Raw genomic sequence first — 20,920 nt, 5'->3', positions numbered from 1 at the left:
CAGGCGGAGTCTCTTGGCGGCGGGTGTTCTGCTTTTGCCCACTGCTCCCTCTTTTGCTACGCTGTTGGCTCGGTCTCACCACTGCCTCTTCCTCCGAACTGTGAAAGTCAGTGGCACGACCTTCATTCCATGTGGGGTCTAGGACCTCATCGTCCCCTGCATCGTCTTCCACCCAGTCTTGATCCCTGACCTCCTGTTCAGTCTGCACACTGCAGAAAGACGCAGCAGTTGGCACCTGTGTTTCGTCATCATCAGAGACATGCTGAGGTGGTATTCCCATGTCCTCATCATCAGGAAACATAAGTGGTTGTGCGTCAGTGCATTCTCTGTCTTTCACCGCTGGGGAAGGGCTAGGTGGATGCCCTTGGGAAACCCTGCCAGCGGAGTCTTCAAACAGCATAAGAGACTGCTGCATAACTTGAGGCTGAGACAGTTTCCCTGGTATGCATGGGGGTGATGTGACAGACTGATGGGGTTGGTTTTCAGGCGCCATCTGTGCGCTTTCTGCAGAAGACTGGGTGGGAGATAATGTGAACGTGCTGGATCCACTGTCGGCCACCCAATTGACTAATGCCTGTACCTGCTCAGGCCTTACCATCCTTAGAACGGCATTGGGCCCCACCATATATCGCTGTAAATTCTGGCGGCTACTGGGACCTGAGGTAGTTGGTACACTAGGACGTGTGGATGTGGCAGAACGGCCACGTCCTCTCCCAGCACCAGAGGGTCCACTAACACCACCACGACCATGTCCACGTCCGCGTCCCTTACTAGATGTTTTTCTCATTGTTATGGTTCACCACAACAACAAATATATTATTTGGCCCAATGTATTGTATTCAAATTCAGCGGGATATAAATTTGAGGCCTAGTATTTAGGCGCTGGGTGACCGGTATGGATTTAGTGACAGAATTAGACTTGGAAATGCACAGAAGCGTGTGTGTGAAGTTATTCTGAATGACCCTATGTGCACCTTCAATATGATCTACCCTTTTAGGGATAGATTTCAAATAGCTCTGATATAGCAGAAACGACTAAATTATGAAATTGCTAAATTGGGAATTGTATTTCAACCCAGAACAAAAAATGTGCTTTGACGGACACTAAATAACTTTCCCAGCCACAACAGGACAGCGGTAACGAGAGATTTAGCGGGATATAAATTTGAGGCCTAGTATTTAGGCGCTGGGTGACAGGTATGGGTTTAGTGACAGAATTAGATTTGGAAATGCACAGTAGCGGGTGTGTGAAATTATTCTGAATGACCCTATGTGCACCTTGAATATTATATACCCTTTTAGGGATAGATTTCAAATAGCTCTGATATAGCAGAAACCACTAAATTATGAAATTGCTAAATTGGGAATTGTATTTCAACCCAGAACAAGAAATGTGCTTGAACGGACACTAAATAACTCGCCCAGCTACAGCACTAGGGACAGATTTAGCGGGATATAAATTTGAGGCCTAGTATTTAGGCGCTGGGTGACAGGTATGGGTTTAGTGCCAGAATTAGACTTGGAAATACACAGTAGCGGGTGTGTGTGAAGTTATTCTGAATGACCCAATGTGCACCTTGAATATTATATACCCTTTTAGGGATAGATTTCAAATAGCTCTGATATAGCAGAAACCACTAAATTATGAAATTGCTAAATTGGGAATTGTATTTCAACCCAGAACAAGAAATGTGCTTGAACGGACACTAAATAACTCGCCCAGCTACAGCACTAGGGACAGATTTAGCGGGATATAAATTTGAGGCCTAGTATTTAGGCGCTGGGTGACAGGTATGGGTTTAGTGCCAGAATTAGACTTGGAAATACACAGTAGCGGGTGTGTGTGAAGTTATTCTGAATGACCCAATGTGCACCTTGAATATTATATACCCTTTTAGGGATAGATTTCAAATAGCTCTGATATAGCAGAAACCACTAAATTATGAAATTGCTAAATTGGGAATTGTATTTCAACCCAGAACAAGAAATGTGCTTGAACGGACACTAAATAACTCGCCCAGCTACAGCACTAGGGACAGATTTAGCGGGATATAAATTTGAGGCCTAGTATTTAGGCGCTGGGTGACAGGTATGGGTTTAGTGCCAGAATTAGACTTGGAAATACACAGTAGCGGGTGTGTGTGAAGTTATTCTGAATGACCCAATGTGCACCTTGAATATTATATACCCTTTTAGGGATAGATTTCAAATAGCTCTGATATAGCAGAAACCACTAAATTATGAAATTGCTAAATTGGGAATTGTATTTCAACCCAGAACAAGAAATGTGCTTGAACGGACACTAAATAACTCGCCCAGCTACAGCACTAAGGACAGATTTAGCGGGATATAAATTTGAGGCCTAGTATTTAGGCGCTGGGTGACAGGTATGGGTTTAGTGCCAGAATTAGACTTGGAAATACACAGTAGCGGGTGTGTGTGAAGTTATTCTGAATGACCCAATGGGCACCTTGAATATTATATACCCTTTTAGGGATAGATTTCAAATAGCTCTGATATAGCAGAAACCACTAAATTATGAAATTGCTAAATTGGGAATTGTATTTCAACCCAGAACAAGAAATGTGCTTGAACGGACACTAAATAACTCGCCCAGCTACAGCACTAAGGACAGATTTAGCGGGATATAAATTTGAGGCCTAGTATTTAGGCGCTGGGTGACAGGTATGGGTTTAGTGCCAGAATTAGACTTGGAAATACACAGTAGCGGGTGTGTGTGAAGTTATTCTGAATGACCCAATGTGCACCTTGAATATTATATACCCTTTTAGGGATAGATTTCAAATAGCTCTGATATAGCAGAAACCACTAAATTATGAAATTGCTAAATTGGGAATTGTATTTCAACCCAGAACAAGAAATGTGCTTGAACGGACACTAAATAACTCGCCCAGCTACAGCACTAGGGACAGATTTAGCGGGATATAAATTTGAGGCCTAGTATTTAGGCGCTGGGTGACAGGTATGGGTTTAGTGCCAGAATTAGACTTGGAAATACACAGTAGCGGGTGTGTGTGAAGTTATTCTGAATGACCCAATGTGCACCTTGAATATTATATACCCTTTTAGGGATAGATTTCAAATAGCTCTGATATAGCAGAAACCACTAAATTATGAAATTGCTAAATTGGGAATTGTATTTCAACCCAGAACAAGAAATGTGCTTGAACGGACACTAAATAACTCGCCCAGCTACAGCACTAAGGACAGATTTAGCGGGATATAAATTTGAGGCCTAGTATTTAGGCGCTGGGTGACAGGTATGGGTTTAGTGCCAGAATTAGACTTGGAAATACACAGTAGCGGGTGTGTGTGAAGTTATTCTGAATGACCCAATGTGCACCTTGAATATTATATACCCTTTTAGGGATAGATTTCAAATAGCTCTGATATAGCAGAAACCACTAAATTATGAAATTGCTAAATTGGGAATTGTATTTCAACCCAGAACAAGAAATGTGCTTGAACGGACACTAAATAACTCGCCCAGCTACAGCACTAAGGACAGATTTAGCGGGATATAAATTTGAGGCCTAGTATTTAGGCGCTGGGTGACAGGTATGGGTTTAGTGCCAGAATTAGACTTGGAAATACACAGTAGCGGGTGTGTGTGAAGTTATTCTGAATGACCCAATGTGCACCTTGAATATTATATACCCTTTTAGGGATAGATTTCAAATAGCTCTGATATAGCAGAAACCACTAAATTATGAAATTGCTAAATTGGGAATTGTATTTCAACCCAGAACAAGAAATGTGCTTGAACGGACACTAAATAACTCGCCCAGCTACAGCACTAAGGACAGATTTAGCGGGATATAAATTTGAGGCCTAGTATTTAGGCGCTGGGTGACAGGTATGGGTTTAGTGCCAGAATTAGACTTGGAAATACACAGTAGCGGGTGTGTGTGAAGTTATTCTGAATGACCCAATGTGCACCTTGAATATTATATACCCTTTTAGGGATAGATTTCAAATAGCTCTGATATAGCAGAAACCACTAAATTATGAAATTGCTAAATTGGGAATTGTATTTCAACCCAGAACAAGAAATGTGCTTGAACGGACACTAAATAACTCGCCCAGCTACAGCACTAGGGACAGATTTAGCTGGATATAAATTTGAGGCCTAGTATTTAGGCGCTGGGTGACAGGTATGGGTTTAGTGCCAGAATTAGACTTGGAAATACACAGTAGCGGGTGTGTGTGAAGTTATTCTGAATGACCCAATGTGCACCTTGAATATTATATACCCTTTTAGGGATAGATTTCAAATAGCTCTGATATAGCAGAAACCACTAAATTATGAAATTGCTAAATTGGGAATTGTATTTCAACCCAGAACAAGAAATGTGCTTGAACGGACACTAAATAACTCGCCCAGCTACAGCACTAAGGACAGATTTAGCGGGATATAAATTTGAGGCCTAGTATTTAGGCGCTGGGTGACCGGTATGGATTTAGTGACAGAATTAGACTGGGATATGGCCAAAAAATAAACAGACTATTGCTGGTTAAATGCACTTGGTGTGACAGCTTCACCCTGATGTAGGCTTTAGCCAAAAAACAACCACACCATTGAGGGTTAAATGCACTTGGTGACAGGCGCAGCTTGCCCCTGATTTAGTATATGGCCAAAAAATGAACAGACTATTGCTGGTTAAATGCACTTGGTGTGACAGCTTCACCCTGATGTAGGCTTTAGCCAAAAAACAACCACACCATTGAGGGTTAAATGCACTTGGTGACAGGCGCAGCTTGCCCCTGATTTTGTATATGGCCAAAAAATGAACAGACTATTGCTGGTTAAATGCACTTGGTGTGACAGCTTCACCCTGATGTAGGCTTTAGCCAAAAAACAACCACACCATTGAGGGTTAAATGCACTTGGTCGCAGCTTGTGCTGGCGCACCACAAGACACAAAATGGCCGCCGATCACCCCAGAAAATGTGACTGACAAACGGTCTGGGCAGCCTAAAAACAGTGAGCAATTGAGGATCAGCAGCTCAATGATCCACAGCTGCAGATCGATCAGTTAATCAAGTCCTTTGGAGGAGTTAATCTGCCTAATCTCGCCCTACTGTCGCAGCCGCAACCTCTCCCTACGCTAATCAGAGCAGAGTGACGGGCGGCGCTATGTGACTCCAGCTTAAATAGAGGCTGGGTCACATGGTGCTCTGGCCAATCACAGCCATGCCAATAGTAGGCATGGCTGTGATGGCCTCTTGGGGCAAGTAGTATGACGCTTGTTGATTGGCTGCTTTGCAGCCTTTCAAAAAGCGCCAAGAAAGCGTCACAAAAGCGCGAAGAAAGCGACGAACACCGAACCCGAACCCGGACTTTTACGAAAATGTCCGGGTTCGGGTCCGTGTCACGGACACCCCAAAATTCGGTACGAACCCGAACTATACAGTTCGAGTTCGCTCATCCCTACTTATAAATCCTTTTTTCCTTTTTTTTTTTAAACATAGAGGTTTTTCCAATAGCTGTCCCTAGCGCCCTCATAAGTCTGTCCCTGCAATCTGAACGATGGAAAATGGCGGAATATAAAATGGCTGCCATATTTATAGGGCTGTGACATCACAGGGCTGGCTGGCTGCTGATTGAAATTCCTGCGTGCAGCCAATCTGGGTGATCCCGCCTTCCCAGAGTTCTATGCCCCATGTCCTCATATGTGTAGCCACCATTTTAGGAAAATTGTGATTCGTTACCACAAAGCGCTAGGAAATTCGCATTTGTTGCAAATTCCACTTTGTCAGTTTTAATTCGCTCATCTCTAAATCGGCACCATACAGTAGGTGTGAACATGCAGAGCAGCAGTGCTGATGATGGTTGTTCTGTTGCAACAGTTCATATGTAGAAGCTAAAATGGTAGCTGAAATGTCTGTGCGTATCACAGAAGGTTTCTGAATGTGATGCACCTTCAACAATTCCCTAAAAAATATTGGAAGTGACATAGTTTGAAATAACAGTTAAATGGAGCTACAATAAGAGATTTGGGAATTTAGAGTTGAATGTGGTTTAAAGCAAGCACCAGTGCCTGGGAATGCTACACTCGAGGCACTGACTATAACGTAGGTGCTATTTATGGCGGTGAATACTTGGCTGACTTTTCAGACACATCAAATCATCTTGCTCTGGATTGCCACGAGCGACAGGGGCAGCTAAAATGTCTCTAGAGAAGGGCTTTTCCAAACAACTCCCAGTATTCTCATTCTATGTTAAAGCTGTTAGTGTAATAAGGTGTAATGTTGGGCTGTCTCTAGTGATGTATCCCTGATTATTATTTTTTTTGTATTTTTCATATAAGCAAAGTTAAGTTTTGAAGGAAAGTGGTAATGAAACAACATGTCAGTCTATCATACAATATTTTTTAGTCTGAATTCACCTGCTATTAAATAACATCGGGATAAATACTACTGCTACTCTAGTCACTGGTAAGTTCCAGTCCATTAAGCAGCATCATTTACATAGACTTTAGTGTAAGCGGTACAGTGTGTACATGGGTTGCATAATAAGACATTCTTATGATTGCTTCCTTTTCATATGAACGCAGAACAAAAAAAATCTACAACACGCAAGCTATTCCTTCTTTTCTTTTTGTATTCATACAAATGACTGGCAGAACAATATTATTGGCGCTTTGGCAGCTGACTTACATAATGAATTTTCATTCAATGATTGTTACTACAACTGAGCAGGATGCACAAAGAGCATTAATGAAAAGCGTAATAACATGAGAAGAAAAAAGCTTAGGAAAATTGCTGAAGCAGGGAGGGTAATGATGGCATGTAAACCCACGCGTTCTCCACCATAGGGACTGGTGATGAAGCACATTCAGAAGAAAAACACATAAGAACTAGCATGGCTTTATTAAAAAAAAGTCAATAGAAGCTGACCTATAGATTAGAAGGGCTTACTACTGAGTAATAGCATATTGCTTGGTTATGCCATCACTTATCATTGATAGCAGTCTAATTTCAGAATGAAAGGGTGGCAGTGCTAGTATATTCTCTTTCATTTTTACATTACAATCAATAAAAATCACAGATTTCTTCTGTATGATATTTTTCTCCACTTTTGGGGGTTAAATTGAAAAAAAAAAGTATTTATTGCATCAGCTTAACTTTTTTAGACTAGACAAATTATGGACACTCTGTGCCAAACACACACTAGAGTACAAAAGACTAGGGGTATAAGAGTACCGTAATCACTTCCACGTGTCACGAGCAATAGTGCCTGTATAGTGACTACAGTGACTGCTAGGGAAAAATGGTTCCCTTAAAACAACCTCTATTAAAAAAACATCCACAATCCATACAAGCATTCACCACACTCATATGAAATCCCCCAGTCTTTACCCGCTTAGGACCTTGTGATTGTTCCACTTTTGCATTTCGCGCCATTTAATACTGCATACAATGTAGTGGAAAACTGTAAAAAATTCCAAATGTGGTGGAATTGGGAAAAAATGCAATTCCACCTAGGGTTGGGCGATATCAAAAATATTCAGACGACAATGCTATTAAGAAATTTATAGCGATAACAATATATATTGCGATAAATACTCGTTTAAAAGAAAAAAACACAAGGAGACGTTATACTGTATGGGGGCAGCCACAAGGAGACGTTATACTGTATGGGGGCAGCCAGCAGGAGACATTGTACTGTATGGGGGCAGCCTCAAGGGGACGTTATACTGTATGGGGGACAGCCACAAGGAGACATTATACTGTATGGGGGCAGCCAGCAGGAGACATTATACTGTATGGGGGCGGCCTCAAGGAGACGTTATACTGTATGGGTCAGCCAGCAGGAGACATTGTACTGTATGGGGGCAGCCACAAGGAGACGTTATACTGTATGGGGGCAGCCACAAGGGGACGTTGTACTGTATGGGGGCAGCCACAAGGAGACGTTATACTGTATGGGGGCAGCCACAAGGGGACGTTATACTGTATGGGGGACAGCCACAAGGAGACATTATACTGTATGGGGGCAGCCAGCAGGAGACATTATACTGTATGGGGGCGGCCTCAAGGAGACGTTATACTGTATGGGGGCAGCCACAAGGAGACGTTATACTGTATGGGGGCAGCCAGCAGGAGACATTGTACTGTATGGGGGCAGCCTCAAGGGGACGTTATACTGTATGGGGGACAGCCACAAGGAGACATTATACTGTATGGGGGCAGCCAGCAGGAGACATTATACTGTATGGGGGCTGCCTCAAGGAGACGTTATACTGTATGGGGCAGCCAGCAGGAGACATTGTACTGTATGGGGGCAGCCACAAGGAGACGTTATACTGTATGGGGGCAGCCACAAGGGGACGTTGTACTGTATGGGGGCAGCCACAAGGAGACGTTATACTGTATGGGGGCAGCCACAAGGGGACGTTATACTGTATGGGGGACAGCCACAAGGAGACATTATACTGTATGGGGGCAGCCAGCAGGAGACATTATACTGTATGGGGGCGGCCTCAAGGAGACGTTATACTGTATGGGGGCAGCCACAAGGAGACGTTATACTGTATGGGGGCAGCCTCAAGGAGACGTTATACTGTATGGGGGCAGCCACAAGGAGACGTTATACTGTATGGGGGCAGCCACAAGGAGACGTTATACTGTATGGGGGCACCCACAAGGGGACGTTATACTGTATGGGGGACAGCCACAAGGAGACATTATACTGTATGGGGACAGCCACAAGGAGACGTTATACTGTATGGGGCAGCACAAGGAGACGTTATACTGTAAGGGGGCAGCCAGCAGGAGACATTATACTGTATGGGGGCAGCCACAAGGAGACGTTATACTATATGGGGGCAGCCAGCAGGAGACATTATACTGTATGGGGAACAGCCACAAGGAGACGTTATACTGTATGGGGGCAGCCACAAGGAGACGTTATACTGTATGGGGCAGCACAAGGAGACGTTATACTGTAAGGGGGCAGCCAGCAGGAGACATTATACTATATGGGGGCAGCCACAAGGAGACATTATACTGTATGGGGGCAGCCACAAGGAGACGTTATACTGTATGGGGCAGCACAAGGAGACGTTATACTGTAAGGGGGCAGCCAGCAGGAGACATTATACTGTATGGGGGCAGCCACAAGGAGACGTTATACTGTATAGAGGCAGCCACAAGGAGACATTATACTGTATGGGGGACAGCCACAAGGAGACGTTATACTGTATGGGGCAGCACAAGGAGACGTTATACTGTATGGGGCAGCACAAGGAGACGTTATACTGTAAGGGGGCAGCCAGCAGGAGACATTATACTGTATGGGGGCAGCCACAAGGAGACATTATACTGTATGGGGGCAGCCACAAGGAGACGTTATACTGTATGGGGCAGCACAAGGAGACGTTATACTGTAAGGGGGCAGCCAGCAGGAGACATTATACTGTATGGGGGCAGCCACAAGGAGACGTTATACTGTATAGAGGCAGCCACAAGGAGACATTATACTGTATGGGGGACAGCCACAAGGAGACGTTATACTGTATGGGGCAGCACAAGGAGACGTTATACTGTAAGGGGGCAGCCAGCAGGAGACATTATACTGTATGGGGCAGCCACAAGGAGATGTTATACTGTATGGGGCAGCAAGCAGGAGACATTATACTGTATGGGTGGCCACAAGGAGACGTTATACTGTATGAGGGACACAAGGAGATATATGAGGGAAGCCACAAGGAGACATTATACTTTATGGGGATAATGGGGGGCACAAGGAGACATTTGCTTGGGGCAGTGGCCAGGCAGCAACAACTTGGAGACATTAAAATTAATTGTCACACTGTATGGCAGTGTTCGCCGGGGCAGCAGCCACAAGGAGACATTACAGTATCAGGGGCAGCAGCCACAAGGAAACATTACAGTATGGGGGCAGCAGCCACAAGGAGACATTACAGTATGGGGGCAGCAGCCACAAGGAGACATTACAGTATGGGGGCAGCAGCCACAAAAGGAGACATTACAGTGGGGGCAGCAGCCACAAGGTGCTGCCCCCCCATGCCTTATGGCCACCTGTGTGACCTGCCTGCCACCACCATACAGTAATTCCTTCTTGTTGGTCATGGGGGAGGGAGGGACTCGTAATGGCTCATTCCCTGCCTGCCTGCTGGCTGCTATTTCAATGTGCAGTGCGGAGCATGCAGCTAGTTGCATTGCAGGCAGGCAGGCATGAAGGACTGACGACTGAGTAGGCCAAGGTTGGACAGAACACATATAATTGCTGCCCGTCCGGCAGCTGTGATAAAGTTCAACTTCTGACTGACTTTCCCGCCACTCACTCGCTGCTACTGTGCTGCTCAGCCTGGGCGTCATCTGATTCTGACGTTAGACGTTGGTGGGCGGAAACTGCACCATGGGAGCAAGCGAGGAGGAGCCTGGTCGGCCGCTGCAGGAAGCAATTGGTGTGTAATGATGCAGGGGCGAGCAGCCGCAGTTTTTGAAGCGGTCAGCGCACATGACCGCTTCGATGACGTCACAAAATAGCGCGGTAATTAGGAAACTGCGATATCACCGTTTTTTAATACCGCAGTAACATGAACACCGCTATATCGACTTTTTAAGCACTTAAATTTTTTGGAGGAGATGAAATGTCAATAAATGGTGAATCAGTTACATTCATATTTTAATAGTTCAGGCTTTTTTGGGACATAGCGATAATTATTATGTTTATTTCTTATTTGTATAATTTATATGTTTTATTTATATGTTTATTTTTTTTGTTATGGGGAAAGAAGTGATTTGAATTTTTTTTTTTTTTTTTTTTTAAAAGCCCACCTTAGGGGACCTGAACGTGCATTCATCAGATTGCTTTAACTACCCATTAATGTAATTTAATTAGTGGATAGGAAATTTAGTATACTCCAATACAGTGATGCTAGCTGCAGACCTACATTGGAATATACGTCTGATAAGCCTGGTAATATACCTCTGATAGGCATGTAGCCTCCTTCAGCAGATTCCAGTCTATCACTACCAAGAAATAACTTCCCCCATATCAGCACAGGAGCACAGATGGTGTGGTCACAATTGAGCATGGCATCTGAGGGGTTAAATGTCTGCGACTGTACATGCATGGCATAAGTCCAGAAAGCATTAAATGGGTAATCTGATTATGTCAAGTTATCGTCTATCCATAGGGATAATATTTGATCAGTAGGGTTCTACCACTGGGAAGGGAACCCCACCAATCACCAAAACGGGGACCTAGTACCCCTTGCCCCCCCCCCCCCATCCGAATGAACAGGAGCTGGCTGGGCATGCACACAGTCAATTAATTTCTGCCTCCAGAACTACCATACAAATGAATGAAGCGGCTGTGTGCATGCTTGGCCGGCCGTCCACTGATTTTGGAATACCCCATTAAGGCCACAAATGGTTACCCCAAACTCTGCTGTCATAGACAATCAGTGAATTATACGCACATCACTATATGACAAGCAAACAAACTGGTCAGATTCCAACTAGGATATCTATGTGGAAAGAACATCAGCCAGGTGTCTATGTCACAAAAAAATATAATATTAGAAAAATTACATTTATGGCATTTACAATAAGTTTCAATAAAGTGTTTGTGGAAAGGTTTAGATACACTTTAAGATTCACTGTAATTCCAGTTATCCTATAAAAATGTTTTCTGAAAGCTGCTCATTGCTCTTCCTTTGTGAATAATTTGTGCTAGCACACCTATGGTATGATAACTGGTAAACAATGGCTAAGCTTTACATTTTTACTGTATTTACAGGCAAAATGCATTTCAAATCACTGCAGTAGATGGTGTGTGCAGTGGAATAATACAGTGCTTGTCGAGTGATGACTGCATAGAGTGGTTACAATCTATATCTTCTAACATTTCCAATCTCACAAAGCACAACGTAAGTAAAAATGCTCTTTTGACTCTTTTGAAAGGTTCTACTTCTAATTCTTTTTGTTGTTGATTCCTAAGAGACACCACCTTGTCTTATCTTCGGATAAGCAAAGCTCGGGGCTTCTCATGAGAAATGAACATAATACTATAACTAAATCGCTTATAAAACATTCATGAAAAGTGAGATTCTGCCTGGGGTTTTGATTTGTTCTTCCACTATCAAGATTCAGCTACATTGCTGTATGTCTCTTTAACGCTGGTTCGATAGACCCAGAAGCTGCATACTTCCTGAATACCAATGCTTATGGAAATCAATCAGTGCTATTAGGTAGACATATTCCACAGAATGTGATCAAAATAATGCAATTTATATTGAATATCAAACTAATGAATTATTAAAGTCAAAATTGCATCACTTTGTATTCACATTACCTCTACTTTAAAAAGGTATTGAAAAAAGGTAATAAACCAACATTCTTCAGATTTCAAAAACAGTCTGAGATTTTTTTTTAGGATATCATTATTATTATTTCTTATTAAAGCACCATTCTTTTCATCGCACTGTACATATGAAAAGGGGTATACATCGATAATATAAAACAATTGCAATAAGTATGAACAAGACGAGTTACAAACTGGTACAGAAGGAGACAGGACCATGCCCGTGAGGGCTTACAATCTCCAAGAAATGAGGGAAGGACACAGTTAATAATACAATATTATATTTTAAAAAAAATAGCTATTTGTAAATTCAATGTTTTATATTAAAGGGGTTATATTAAGAATAATGTAAAAAATGAAAATCATACCTAATCTAGCCCTTTAACTAATATAGTTTCAGAGATCTCCCCATTAATTGCTCCAGTTCTGCTAAATTTATTTCAAAACCTACAGAAGAAACGAAGCTGACTGCACACTATTATCAAATATCATAAATACTTAATTAATAACAAAACATGATATACACTCACCTAAAGAATTATTAGGAACACCTGTTCTATTTCTCATTAATGCGATTATCTAGTCAACCAATCACATGGCAGTTGCTTCAATGCATGTAGGGTTGTGGTCCTGGTCAAGGCAATCTCCTGAACTCCAAACTGAATGTCAGAATGGGAAAGAAAGGTGATTTAAGCAATTTGGAGCGTGGCATGGTTGTTGGTGCCAGACGGGCCGGTCTGAGTATTTCACAATCTGCTCAGTTACTGGGATTTTCAAGCACAACCATTTCTAGGGTTTACAAAGAATGGTGTGAAAAGGGAAAAACATCCAGTATGCGGCAGTCCTGTGGGCGAAAATGCCTTGTTGATGCTAGAGGTCAGAGGAGAATGGGCCGACTGATTCAAGCTGAAGAGCAACATTGACTGAAATAACCACTCGTTACAACCAAGGTATGCAGCAAAGCATTTGTGAAGCCACAACACGCACAACCTTGAGGCGGATGGGCTACAACAGCAGAAGACCCCACCGGGTACCACTCATCTCCACTACAAATAGGAAAAAGAGGCTACAATTTGCACAAGCTCACCAAAATTGGACTGTTGAAGATTGGAAAAATGTTGCCTGGTCTGATGAGTTTCGATTTCTGTTCAGACATTGAAATGGTAAAGTCCGAATTTGGCATAAACAGAATGAGAACATGTATCCATCATGCCTTGTTACCACTGTGCAGGCTGGTGGTGGTGGTGTAATGGTGTGGGGGATGTTTTCTGGGCACACTTTAGACCCCTTAGTGTCAATTGGCCATTGTTTAAATGCCACGGGCTACCTGAGCATTGTTTCTGACCATGTCCATCCCTTCATGACCACCATGTGCCCATCCTCTGATTGCTACTTCCAGCAGGATAATGCACCATGTCACAAAGCTCCAATCATTTCAAATTGGTTTCTTGAACATGACAATGAGTTCATTGTACTAAAATGGCCCCCACAGTCACCAGATCTCAACCCAATAGAGCATCTTTGGGATGTGGTGGAACAGGAGCTTCGTGCCCTGGATGTGCATCCCTCAAATCTCCATCAACTGCAAGATGCTATCCTATCAATATGGGCCAACATTTCTAAAGAATGCTATCAGCACCTTGTGGAATCAATGCCACGTAGAATGAAGGCAGTTCTGAAGGCAAAAGGGGGTCTAACACCGTATTAGTATGGTGTTTCTAATAATTCTTTAGGTGAGTGTATATCAAGGACATAGTCATTAAAAACCAAGTGGACAGAGTAAAACACCACCCTGATGGGACATAGGCTACAGACAGTGTTGTCATAAATTAATATATAATAAATAATGAATCAATAAATATCACAAAATATCACAAAGGTAGGTCACATATAATTACATAATGTATACATGGGGAACAGCAGGTTAACAGAATAATAACCACTAGTCCAAAAGAACGTCATAAATCACCACCAACCCATATAGCCTGATGTCATTATAGAGATAAAGAGAGACCTACCAAGACAGAGAAGCCTAACCGCACTGGCGGGAATCGGCGCAATCTTGGGGCACAGGAGGAGCGTGAGTAAAGAAGGCAGTTAGTTTTGCTGGACTATTTTTTTTTTTTCTCCCTCTGGCCATCTTCTGAGACATCTGTTAGTCTTGATTGATGGTTTAGTTTTACCCTGAGGTGGAAAGGGTTGATTAAGCTGTCTGCAGGGGGGAGGGGTGTTCTTTCTCAGGGGGTGTAAAGGGGGAATATTAATCACCAACATTATGCGAATATCGATGATTGATATTCATAAATAGGAAGAACCCGTCTAGTGATGACTCCGCCTATTTATACCTTTATATAACAATAGCACAATACTTTTGCTATACTTCACACTAATCACTACACTAGCTGCATGCGCCTTACTGAACTAACTATCGCCAATAACTACACGTTACACAGATAGTTACAAGTAATACAGTATTTATTACTTACAATACACTACGCACGCAATACACTAACAATACAGCACTAAATATACAATCCTAAACTACACTACACGGTTCCCAAATTCTACCCACAAACTAACTATACAATACACACACACATATTAGCAGTCCACCCTACCTGTCCAAATCTATCCCTAAGATTGGTGGCCCTGCAGGGGTGAATGCAGGCCACAGACATTGGGTAGGGGTCCAGCAATGCAAGGGTTTATACCTTGCAAGTATAAGGGGAACTAAAGGGTAGGGATCCAGCAATGCAAGGGTTGGCTCCTGTTAGGAGTATAGGGAACAGGGATGCTCCTGTTAGGTGCAACAATGCCAGGGTTAATACCTTACAAGTGATTGCTGAGCTACAGGGCAATGGTAGGAGTGGATGACAGGGAGAGGGATCATAGGGTGGTGAGTTATGGGCAAGGGGTTGTAGAGGGTATGGGTATAGTTATTGCAATGGGATGTGTTGGTGGCAGGGAAGGGGTTGGATATAGGGGGTATGTGAGGGGTAGATAGGGGCTACACAGGTAAATACTTATTCCTTCCAGAGTTAGTAGGCCTTTTCCAGATGGTCATCATGTAGCTGCTCTCTCATGTGTCTCTGATTCTAGTCTGGTTGCAAGAGACCCTCTTCCTCTGCCTTGGACTGATATATAAGTCACTCTCACCCCCCCCTTCCCCCATCCAAGGTGTAGGGAAATGACATCATCGTGTGCGTGTGACGGAATGCATGCACTCAGATTGCAGCAGACAACTGGCTGGCCCCCTGAGGCTCACAATCTGTACAGCCAAAGACACCATGGCACCGCACACACACACACCCATGTCATAAACAGTCCCTAGACAGAAGGTGGGGGAGCTCTGCTGGGCATGTTTTAAAGAGATCTATTGATCTTCTGAAGTGACCAGAAACTGGACAATCTAGCCATCTTGTGCCATCACCCGCAGGTATGAAGGAGGAGGAGGAGGCGGGGGGGGGGCGCCATGACTGGGGGACATAACTGGCCACATGCATATAAGACAATTGGGGCATATCTATATATATTATATATACCCAACTCTATTGTAAGCATAAATGGACATGTGTGCAAATACAGGGGCATACAGACATATCCACATATCCACACATAACACTATGACCTTCCCCCCTCTGGCCATATAGGGCCAATATATATATATATATATATATATATATATATACACTAAGGGGGCACATATTTCCCACAGGTGCCACCATGAGCCCCTGTGGGTCACCATGGGCAGACGTGCGCAGATGCTGGGCACATCTGCACACATCCTCCCATAAAGTGACCATTAATGCATGCATATATATCATACATGCATGCAAGTGTTTGCATGCATATATGTAGATATATGCATGTGTCTCAACCCTTACTCAACAGGGGGCATGTCATTTCTGCTACAGAAATGGTGGCCGTTGAAGATTGGAACTGAGCATGTGCTTCCATCTCAGTGACTAGGACAAAGAAATTAGAAAAAGATCAAACAGCAGGTGGCACTATTTAGATAGATTTCATTGACTACCTCAGTAGCTATAATACCTCTTTAATTACAAAAGTATTCAGATCCAGGTGCTGGTTTGGAAAATGTAGATTTTCTTTTATGAGACAACCTCTGTAACAATGTTATTTTGTAACTATTTTGGCAGTCACAAAATACCATATAATACAACTGACAGCAGCATCCATCATGACTCCAGTGCCAAATCAGGTGGGCTGTCCCCAGCTCCAAGCCATTGAGCTCTGTGAATCACCTACCGAAATTCACTGCTATCAGACATTTAGACTTAGGTCTCATTTAGAAAAGTAGATAATGATTAGGGCAACTGACGACGTGGGTGACTTACCGTCACAAAGCCAATGATAACGACAACTAGTGTTGAAAGAATTGAGCTTTGGATCCAAGACCTGTTTCAGAACAGCATTAAAATGCAGGGCCTCCGGCGAGGTGAAATTAGTTGTCATCCAAAGTCTCGTGAGACTTCGGAGAATAACTTTGGCATTCAATTTTTAAACTTGAAAACCATTTTAAAACAGGAATCCGAAGTGGTCTTCGGATCCAAGCTTTAAAATGGTTTATAAGTTCTATAATCAAAGTCCTGCGAGCCTTCGGAGATAGTGAATCTCCCTAGCCGGAGACCATACATTTGAATGCTATATGGAGTCGAATCTCCAGACTGGACAGCATTAAAATGAAGTTCTGAGCGAATTGACTTTGGATCTTGGCTCCGAAGCTTGATTCGCTCAACACTAATGACAAGTATTTATATGCAGGGAGTATTATGTACAAAATTATTCATAATCGATTGGATACTCTCTTAAACGATGATCATCGACTGAGTTTAGAAAGGTCTAGTCATCATGCCTATCGGCAAAAGGCCACACGATACACATTTACATTGCTACAATTCATTAACAACAAATGATAGTTTACTTGCTCACATCAAGCGTTGAACAAGCATTTTTAGTAAAATTGTTCAGTTGCTACATACATTCACATAAAGGCCTCTTTCACACGGGCGTCGCGTGTGAGGGCCGGATAGGATGTGGATGCATTGCATAAAAATGCATGATTTTTCTGCGCAAGTGCAAAGCATTTTAATGCGTTTTGCACATGCGTGAGAAAAATCGCCATGTTTGGTACCCAGACCCGAACCCAGACTTTTTCACAGAAGTTCTGGTTTGAGTTAGGTGTTCTGTAGATTTTATTATTTTCCCTTATAAAATGGTTATAAGGGAAAATAGTATTTTTAATACAGAATGCTTAGTAAAATGTCCATTGAGGGGTTAAAAATAATAAAAAATTTAACTCACCCCATCCACTTGGTCGCATAGCGGATCTCCTCTTCTTTCATCAGGACCTGGGTAAAGGACCTTTGATGATGTCACTGCTCTCATCACATGGTCCATCACCATGGTGATGGACCATGTGATGGATCATGTGATGAGCACAGTGACGTCATCAAAGGTCCTTTACCCAGGTCCTGAAGAAAAAAGAAAGAAGAGGAGATCCGCTATGCGACCAAGGAGTTAAACTTGTCTATTATGTTTTAACCCCTCCATCCCTAATTTACTTAAAATGCTATTATTTTCCCTTATAACCATGTTATAAGGGAAAATAATAAAGATCAGGTCCCCATCCCGTTCGTCTCCTTAGCAACCATGCGTGAAAATCGCACCGCATCCGCACTTGCTTGCAATTTTCACGCAGCCCCATTCACTTCTAAGGGGCCTGCGTTGAGTGAAAAACACACAATATAGAGCATGCTGCGATTTTCACGCAACACACAAGTGATGCATGAAAATCACAACTCATGTGCACAGCCCCATAGAAATGAGTGGGTCCGTACTCAGTGCGGGTGCAATGTGTTCACCTCACGCATTGCACCCGCGCGGAAAACTCGCCCGTGGGAAAGAGGCCTAAAGGAATATCATCCACCATGAATCGTTAGCATTTGTATTGTAAGAATTATCTACTCCTCTAAATAAGCCTCTAACAGCATCTATAGCAGCCAAACAGTGGAGGAATTAATAAAAATAGCACTGGAGTTATGGATGATACAGTAGCAGAGGTATTCAGCCAGTTGTATTTCTCTAAAGGGAATCTGTCACCTACTTCATACCTATTTAAAGGGAACCTGTCATGTGGATATTTGATTATAATCTAACTAATTATATACAATCATTAACTACTAAAAAGTGCCTTAGATGTATTCACTTACTGGTGTGACAGATGGTTACCTCATAATATACACACAAAGATGCCGCATGGTAATGAGCTGATTGGAGTCCGGCGTGATGTCATTGAGTCCAGCGTATATTTAATTCAGAGCTATAGCCACTCCCCTGCCCACCTGCTGCTGATTCATATGGAAACAAACTGTCATTCAGCAGCAGGTAGGCGGGGAGAGTCAGGAGCTCATGAATATTCATGTACTCATCATTATCAGCTGGAGCTTTTCAATACAAGATGTTGTCAGATCGACTGGGTCAATTAAAGAAAGTGAACCAGCATTTTTCTAAGCGAATCAGTCTCTTATTTAGGTTGCCCTTAGTTAGGACACCATAAAACTGGTGACAGGTTCCCTTTAAGTAAGGGAATTGCACAGTAGCACACTGTACCTTAATCTTAAATACACCTACTTTGAAATGTAATTTCCCTCCTATGTATAGATCCTGTACAGAGGCATCACATGTGACATTTAATGGATTCTGGTATATTATGGTTACTCTATATGAGCACATGCATATAAAATGCCACTTGCCAGAATGTATTAGAGATGTTGAAATGCCTGAGGAATCGCATCTGCTTCGTATCCTTTTATACTGTGCTTGTAGACAGGACATTTGAAGAACTTTTTTTGCATGTGGCTGGTGTGATAGGAAAGGCATCTAAAGAAATACAGTAATCCCTTTAAAATGCCCTTGCTTTTTAATTATTGTCTTTACAATGAGAATGAAGCTTTGTGGCATTCATATAATGACAATGTTCTCACTTTACAATGGCACTAGGTCACGCTACCTATTGCAGATGCATTTGGCTTCAGCAAGATAATGACACATTATTCAAATCAGGACTATATATATATATAAAAAGGAAAACCACAGGCGGCACCACCCTCCAAATATAGCGTAAAAAATGGGTGCAAAATCCAAGTACGGCAGCAGGTGCTTACCCAGTAGTAGAGATGAAAAAATTGGACTGCACTCCAAGCAAATCTTCAGAAAAATCTGTGTTTATTCACCCATAAATGGCAAAGCGACGTTTCGGCTCCAACTGAGCCTTTCTCAAGCATTGGTGAACAGTAAATGGCAGGTATATAAAGGTGTATCACATATACAATCAATGAAATCACATAATTGATACTTTACAAATAGTATCTGTATACAATACATAAATGTGCAAAAAACGCAGATCATTCATATTACATGAAGTGACATGTGCTTGATATACTGACAAAATTCCAAATTGTGTCATATTATATATAAAAATACCGAAACGTACATAATTAATTGCACCTGTAGCTTATCACCATATCGTTTGTATATCAACTAGAATGGTAACCATGTGCAAAAATAAAAGAGACTAATGAATTTTAACCTGATAGACGGATGCAGCCCACGTATACTGTAGCACCGATACGTGGGCTGCATCCGTCTATCAGGTTAAAATTCATTAGTCTCTTTTATTTTTGCACATGGTTACCATTCTAGTTGATATACAAACGATATGGTGATAAGCTACAGGTGCAATTAATTATGTACGTTTCGGTATTTTTATATATAATATGGCACAATTTGGAATTTTGTCAGTATATCAAGCACATGTCACTTTATGTAATATGAATGATCTGCGTTTTTTGCACATTTATGTATTGTATACAGATACTATTTGTAAAGTATCAATTATGTGATTTCATTGATTGTATATGTGATACACCTTTATATACCTGCCATTTACTGTTCACCAATGCTTGAGAAAGGCTCAGTTGGAGCCGAAACGTCACTTTGCCATTTATGGGTGAATAAACACAGATTTTTCTGAAGATTTGCTTGGAGTGCAGTCCAATTTTTTCATATATATATATATATATATATATATATATAGTGGGGAAAATAAGTATTTGATACACTGGCAATTTTGCAAGTTTTCCCACCTACAAAGAATGGAGAGGTCTGTAATTTTTATAGTGCGTGCACTTCAACTGTTAGAGACAGAATCTAAAAAAAAAAAAAAAAAAGCAACTGAAAATCACATTGTATGATTTTTAAATAATTGCCATTTTATTGCATGAAATAAGTATTTGATCACCGACCAACCAGCAAGAATTCTGTCTCTCACAGACTTGTTAGTTTCTTTTTAAGAAGCCCTTCTACTCTGCACTCATTACCTGTATTAAGTGCGACTGTTTGAACTCATTACCTGTATAAAAGACACCTGTCCACACACTCAATCAATCACACTCCAAACCTTTCCACCATGGCCAAGACCTAAGAGCTGTCTAAGGACACCAGGGACAAAATTGTAGACCTACACAAGGCTGGGATGGG

The 20,920-nt window shown here is 42.2% G+C and overlaps 1 protein-coding gene across 1 annotated transcript in view; it reads left to right on the top strand.

Moving 5' to 3' along the window:
• Positions 1-20,920, top strand: part of SNTG1 (syntrophin gamma 1) — a 367,362-nt gene that overhangs the window by 241,629 nt on the left and 104,813 nt on the right. The window contains exon 11 of the mRNA XM_044294730.1: positions 11,798-11,927. Coding sequence (XP_044150665.1) covers positions 11,798-11,927 — 130 coding nt within the window. The remainder of the gene's footprint in view (positions 1-11,797; positions 11,928-20,920) is intronic.

Source organism: Bufo gargarizans, chromosome 5, assembly GCF_014858855.1.
Source record: "Bufo gargarizans isolate SCDJY-AF-19 chromosome 5, ASM1485885v1, whole genome shotgun sequence".
NCBI classification, from domain to species: Eukaryota; Metazoa; Chordata; class Amphibia; order Anura; family Bufonidae; genus Bufo; species Bufo gargarizans.
The sequence above is the reverse complement of the archived record's forward strand: the minus strand, read 5'-3'. Positions and strand labels throughout refer to the sequence as shown.